Raw genomic sequence first — 7,285 nt, 5'->3', positions numbered from 1 at the left:
TAAAAAAGAAACTAGCAAGCCTCAAATACTCAGAAGCATCATGTTACCTGGTTTCATACCTCTTTATTCCGGCTGTACTTGTCTCTGACAGATGCTAATAAATGAATCTACTCATTTTTTAACTTATTTAACTGACATTTATTGAGCAGTTACAATTACATGTCACTTAATCAGTTTGAGTTGGTTTAATGAAGCAGTTCTGTAAAGCCTTGAGTGCAGACTTTCCTGTGTGCATTGGGAGCTGTGTTTGGCGATGGAGAAGCGATTGCTGATGCTGGAAAGAAGTTGCTATTGCTAACGATTCTTAAGCAGGGACATCATTTCTTTTCAGGGTCTGGCTTTTTGCTCTTTCTGGTCCTCTGAGTCTTCAAGATCAGTGTCAGCTGCTGCTGGGTCAAGATAAACAGTCCTGTGTCCACAGCAAACAGAATCACCACCAACAATGGGATCAGAAATTGTAGCCAGGAGGTTTTCCTTTGGTGAACACTCTGGGTGCGGTAATCTAGATGCAACAAGAAACATAAGTCATATGAAGAATTGATGAATGAGGCCTAGGACATCATCCCCCATAAGAGAAGGACCTAGCATGGTGCTTTGTCTTCTAGCACCAGCATGACATGGCATCTAGGACCAGAGAGCAACACCCATGGATTTAGGTACCTCTGTCCATGTTTCCTGAGCCCAGGGACTCCTGAGATCTCCTTCATAGCCCCTACCTACAGCTCTTCTAGCCAGTCTGTCTGAGGGGGAAGGTCATAGGAAAGGTGAACCCTTTATTTGGGCTCACAGTGCCAGTGCCCCCATATGAGTTGGGGGTGGACAGGAGAAGTGAGGGCTGGGGTGGGGTGGCCACTGCCTCATTTCTGAATCGTTCATCATTTACCACCTGCCTGTCAGGTGAAACAAAGACACTGGACCAGAGCTTCTTTAAAATAATCCTCTCTCCTGTGACTCTGTTATTCTGTTTGCAAGGCATTGATTTTTGTGATTATCCTAGATTGTAGAGCCCCAGGGTATTATAACCAGAGCACTCCCCGCCTGAGGTCACCAGACCAACTGCCTTCAGCACAGGCTGCACATGACCGTTACCTGAAGGGGCTTTTAAAAATACCAATGCCCAGGCCTCCAAACCAAGTAAGTCAGAATCTCAGGAGGTGAGAGGCAGACACCGGTATGTCCAAAGGTCCCCACGGGGTGTCTGGGCCAGATCCTTTACTTTGCAGATAAGGGTATCAGAAGGCCAACAACAATTAAATAGCACTTGGGTCTCAGACTAGTTAACAGAAAATTGGCATTAAAACTTAATTATGGCTTCCAGTCTCATGCTTTTTTAGGCATTAAGATGAGCCAAATCTTCCAAGCAAAAAAAATCTAATTTCCTCCTTGCAAGGCAGATATTCCAAAGGCTCCGTCTCTTCTCTGGAGGTAGATAGGCACATCTTTATCTTTGACGGTGGAGGCAGCCCACCAGCCTGCTCTCCTCAGGAGGCTCTGCCTCCTCCCCACTCAGGCACCCAGGCTGCTGGCTGTGGGTCTCCTTCCCCAGCCCTCCTCCACCAGTGTGGCGTCTCCAAGCTCCTCACACCCTTTGTTCCTTTAACTCGGAGACTCCCTTTCAGTTTGATAAATGTAAGTGTGCGCCCCAGGAGCAGCAGAGGGCTTTGAGAGCATACCAGGAATTGTGATCAGTACGGTTGGGTAACGCTTAACAGGCTACATGTCCATTTCCCAATATTTGCATTTAGTCTTCATAGAAACCCCACATTGTGAGCCAGTGTCACTGCTGCCAGCAAACCAATAAGGGCTCCAAGACTGGGCATGTGTCACAGCCTGGGCCCCTGCCCGCAGGCCGGCGGACTCGGCAAGGCGCACCCACTGTCTCCTGCTGGACACTTCAGCCGTTTCAGGCTGGGGGTCTCTCTCCTCCCCTTCCCCTGCCATGCCCCCCTTGCTTTACCAACTCACTTTTTTTCACAATGATGTTGATGGTGTCGGAAGTATGATTTTGCTTCTTAATCCAACCGGTGCAGTAATAACTGCCGTTATCCATTATTGTGGCGTTGGGGATGGACATTTCGAAGTTTTCATACCTGTACTTGAGGGCTTTGCCATTCCTGTAGTAGGTCACCTTGGTGACTTTCCAATTCTTCCAGCTATGGCACCTGATGTGGAAGGACTCACCCTCCATCACCTCCTTGGGAGCGGCTTGAAGGAGCAGCCACTCTAAAGACCATTCGTTAGTTTGTGTAAGAGCAAATGGATAGATGGACACAGGGAGAAACACGAAATAAAAGTGGTCACTCACAGAGCATGTGGCAGGAACCATGGTTTATCATGAACCCATTTCTTGGCTCGTAAGGTCAATAAAAAAGGAAACACAAAATAATGCTTAGAATCTGTCCTCTATATGGATCAATCCTCTCTCCTCCTGAAAAGTGAGTCTGGGGCCATCAGACCACTCTGACGTTTCTGCAGAGCCTGTCCATGGGCAGCCTGAAAGCCAGTGCTCCCTTCAGCTCCGTCGGTGCCAGTTCTGGTTACTAAAGAGGAATAAAAGTCTCCTGTCCAGGGAGTCCTCCCCTAGAGGCAGGTCTGTTTTGTCCTCTTGCCTCTTAGAGGATCCCTAGCTCTACCATTAATCATAGCTGGCTCCAAAACTCCCCCAGAACATGACTGCCAATTTCAATGATGTGTGCATAGTTACTCACTAATGTCCTCTTCCTCATCTGCCTCCATACTTCAGGAGGCCAGGGGCATATCTGATCCTTGCATTATAACCCTAATGCCTAACACCATTACCTCGGAGTGGGTAGTTACTCAGCAAATATTTGTTAACAATTATTCTGTATAATACAAGAGTCAGGTTCTCTGGCTAATGTCATTGTAGGTACTGAAACACACTCAGGGGCACCTGGGTGGCTCAGTGGGTTAAGCCTCTGCTTTCGGCTCAGGTCGTGATCTCAGGGTCCTGGGATCGAGCCTCACATCAGGCTCTCTGCTCAGCGGGGAGACTGCTTCTCCCTCTCCCTCTGCCTGCCGCTCCCCCTGCTTGTGCTCTCTGTCTCTCTGTCATAAAATAAATAAAATCTTAAAAAAAAAAAAAAGAATTGAAACACACTCACTAAGGAGGAGAATTTTGAACTAAAATCTGGCTGGGTTGTGCAGTCAGTTTATTTCAGAGCAATCCTGGAGTTTTCCAGAACCTCGTCCGAGGAAATGAGTAAGCTACTGCACGCTGCTCTACTTCGTACTTGGGATTTGCATCCAGATGCTACCACACCTCTTTTCACTCAAAAGGAAAATACAAAGGGTGTTTATCCTTTGAAATATATTTGCATTAGAAAAATAAAGCAAAATATATCCATGACCTCGCCATTTCAGTGAAATCCTTCCTTTGTCCGTCTAGCATTTACTAACTAACCACGTAAGTCTGAGCGTGTGGTGCTGATCGTTGGCAGCAGAGGAATCACAAAGTGGAAACACACGTAGGGCTTGTTCTTCAGTAAAAGTGAAGGTCAGGAGAAGTCTACATGATGTCTTTCAAAACCAAGAGTGCAACCTGATATCCAGGCTGTGGTGCGTGGAAATTGTGAACAAATTTCACAATCAGACATTTCGATTCTATTTCAGATGTTCAGCTCTTTGCAACCTTCAGTCACCCAACCCGCCACTGGCACGTATCATATACATCTGCCCTAGGCAGAGGAGAGATGAGGTGGAGTAGAGGGATAATGCTGGGAGGTGGGGGACGGCCAGAGCATAGAAAGAAGCAAGGCTTGGCTGGAGTAAGTAAGGGCGGAAGAAGAGTGATGGGCAGATCTTGAGTGAGAGACTAGAGTCCCACCCCTGTGCATAACCCTGGAATGACTTGATCTTTCCCCATCTTCGGGTGGGCCATTCCTCACATGGAGGAATCTATTTTTCCATGGTGCTGGAACTTACCTGAGAAGACTTCTAGGTACACAGGATCGCTCATGTTGGATTCTTTGTCCTGACACCTGTATTCCCCACTGTCCTGAGGGTGGGCTTTCACAATGTTGAAGTGTGAAGTTTTATTTTCCAGAAGACTGTCGTTGTGGGTCCACATAGCAGAGTTAACTTCAAGGGAGTTGTTCTCATAGCATATAAGAGTCACATTGTCATATTTCAATATCCTATTCCATGGCGGTTTCAAGGACACCATAGGTTTCGAGATATCTTTGAGGAGATCAAATTGTGGAAAGAGATGTGAGGGGGGTGGGGAGAGAAAAGTGTCCAGGCTCTAGAGTACATACATGGCAATAGTCCATCAGTCAGCAGTCTGTCTATCCCTGAACGGCCACTAATAAGAAACTGTCGTGATTCCTAGGATCCCAGAAGGAGGGAATAGTGCTGTGGCTCTAGAGAACTCCCAACCTAGGGAGAAAGATAAGACGTGAGTGTGGGGTATTAAAAAACAAACAAGCCAGTGAGGACTGCAGCCTCTGGTCAGGCAGAGGCTATGTCTGTCCTGTTCAGCCCTAGCTCAGCACAGTGGCTGGTACATAGTATGTGTTCATTAAATATTTACTGAGTGGATGCATGCGTGAATAATGGATGAATAAATGTGTTGGACTAGATGAAACATAGTCTCTCCCAGCTCTAAATTTTTATGACTATTTAACTGTGAATGCATATGGAGTGAAAAATACACGTCAATTCTGGAAGGAAGTGAGAAGCGCCGAGAGAATCAGCCTTAATAGGTTTTCAGGAACAAAGAGATGCAGTACAGATTTAACCAAAGCCTAGGAAGTGGCAGGTGGTGAGGAGGAAGAGTGCAGAAACAGAGCTAGACTTGGACCCAAAGGACTTGTGTCAGAAGCTGGCCCTTGGCTAGCTGTGAGACCTCCAGCAAGGCTCTCACTCGGACAAAAGCCTCAACTACAAGATGGCGACCGTACTAAGATGGTGATGTGGGGACTGACTGAGGTTGTGTGGAAGTGCCTGGGCAGTTCTCGGATGTCGAGGTGTTCCACAGACATGGTTGTTGCCTGCAATGAGGTGGGTGCCTCAGGGGAATGAGGTGGTTCTTTGGAAGCCATCAAACGGGGGAAAGAAGGAAGACAGGCAGCGTGGAAGTGGGGCTTGGGTTGGACAGAGGAGCAGATGCTTAATCACTAGAAAGCTGAGGAGACAGGGTGGAGGGAACAGTGAGGTGGGGAGCCATGCCCAGCCATGTTGGGGCTGACAGAGCAAGGACAGGGGACTCACTTACCTGCCGACACACCGTGTGGAGCTGCAAAAGTCCAGAAAAGTTAAGTCAGTGGCCAAGCCCCGTCTTCTGGGACTCTAGGACAGGGGTCTGGTTACAGGGCTCAGGTCTACATCTGTGCAGTTTTAAGGGCTAAACGTCTTCTCAGGAACCTGACCCAGAGAGAAAAGGAACTTTTCTCTTTCCTTTGTCCTCCCTCCCTTGCCCTTTGGGAGATGTCAGAGGGATGGCAAGGACAGGTTTTGGGGCTGGCTCCCCCTTAAGTCTTGCTCAGCCCAATGTGCCCTGCTCTACAGCTATGTCCTTCACAGAATCCCCAGGAAATGCGCTGTGGTTTGCACGTAGCCTAGAACAAGCCACCACGAAAACTGTCAACGTTCTTCCCCCAGCTGCCACCCAGATCCATCTTGGCCCCTCCGGGGGTGGGGTGGTGTCCCTGAACGTCTACTTACAGAAGAGAAGCAACGCCGTCCACAGCAGGGCAGGGCCTCCCATGGGAACAGGCATCTCCTCCGCGGCCCCCAAGTGCAAATTGGACTGGAGACTTGAAGCCTTAAAATAGACTTGAAGCCAAAAAGGAGAAGGAAATGTTTTCTGTATCATATCTGGTTAACTCATCAGCTGCGCCTCGGTTTGCCTTCTCTGGCAATAATAGTCAGAATGGTGCCAAATTGGGCAATTTCACATTCACCAGCTAGTGCCCTCCCGTGCCGGGCCAGCGAGTGCTGAAATTCAGTTGTGGTTCTCCGGAGCTGCCATCCCTCTTATTACCTAATTTCCTGCTGGCCACCAACCCACCGATCTACATGTTTTCATCTCATTCCCTGGAGATCCGTTATTGGAGCAGCCAAAATGGGGCCATTCTCAGACCCCTTCTCTTCCACCGGGTCTTGATGGAGCTCCCAACTCAGGACGATGGATGTTAGACCATAACATATATGGATCTGGGTCTATCCTATAATTTATTTCCTTCCCCAGCTATTGCCCATTTTAACATTTCTAATCTTCTGGCATGGCCGCCCTTCCTCCTTTAAACCTACACCAGTTCGGAGCACCCCCAGGACCACTTTGACTATTCTGTGTTTTAGCTCTAGGCCGGAGCTGGTCACCTTACCCCAGGATTCGGTATTGATGACAATGCCGGAGATGACGGCACCACAGATTCTGTAGTCATTACCATTTATGAGGCTTTTTTCACAGGTGGTATTTATCCTGTTTGGTCCTTGCCAAAAATCTGAAGTAGACAGAGCAGGAGATGGTAAGCAAGGCCCCATTCTGTGTCACTGTGCGTTTCCTCACAGACTGCGGGAGGAAGCCCACAGACCCAAACATAGAGTTCTCCCGCAGGAAGACCTAACCCAAGCTTCCAGTCTCGGGGGCATTAGAGAATCGGGGCTACAAGGAGTCATAAATAAGAAGCTCCAGATGACTGGTTTCAGGCCCCTCAATGGTTTAGGGGCAGATCTTTAAAGGAAGCAGCCAGTTATCTTGAAAAATGCCTGTTGTTTGTATTTAAAGATCTGAATTCAAATACTCCCCATATTTATGTCATTAAGGTTGACCTGTGACATAGGACAGTCATGGCATCGAGGTCATGGCTTTAGTAGGAGGGATAAGAAGTTAATAAACACGTGAAATGCATCGTGCACATCTGGTATGTAGAAGAGGCTTAATGAATACACCTTTGCCTCCTTCATTACCAGCATTTGTTACAGACTCTAAGGAGATAGAGGCATTTCAACTGCGTGAAGGCAGTTGGTCACCTACTTCCATGTGATAACCATAGAGTCTGGTTTACGTAAGTGGTCTCACTAATCTCCATTATCATGATGAGAAAGTGTGATAATGGAAGAATTCACATAAGAAGCTGTTCAGTGAGGTGGGGAGCAGGAGAAGGAAGCAGAGCAGATGCCATTTTTGGGGTGTTGTTGGAAGGCCGTGGTTGAATAGCAAGATCCTGGAAGAGATCTTGCCATGTAAGAGAATAGAAGCTGGACCTCACCACTTGGTTGAGACCTTGTCCAGGGTACTTAGGGGACTTTCCTCAGGAAAGTG

At 47.8% G+C, this 7,285-nt stretch overlaps 1 protein-coding gene across 1 annotated transcript; it reads right to left on the bottom strand.

Annotated features, from left to right (window-relative positions):
• Positions 1-317: 317 nt before the first annotated feature.
• On the bottom strand, positions 318-5,848 carry LOC111139074 (Fc fragment of IgE receptor Ia). The gene is given in 5 exon segments (XM_022491213.1): positions 318-502; positions 1,966-2,223; positions 3,943-4,197; positions 5,234-5,254; positions 5,683-5,848. Coding segments are annotated over 5 exon segments (885 nt in total).
• Positions 5,849-7,285: the final 1,437 nt, after the last annotated feature.

The sequence above is a fragment of the Enhydra lutris genome, unplaced genomic scaffold (genome assembly GCF_002288905.1).
Source record: "Enhydra lutris kenyoni isolate GAN:26980312 unplaced genomic scaffold, ASM228890v2 scaffoldscaffold94, whole genome shotgun sequence".
NCBI lineage: Eukaryota > Metazoa > Chordata > Mammalia > Carnivora > Mustelidae > Enhydra > Enhydra lutris.
The sequence above is the reverse complement of the archived record's forward strand: the minus strand, read 5'-3'. Positions and strand labels throughout refer to the sequence as shown.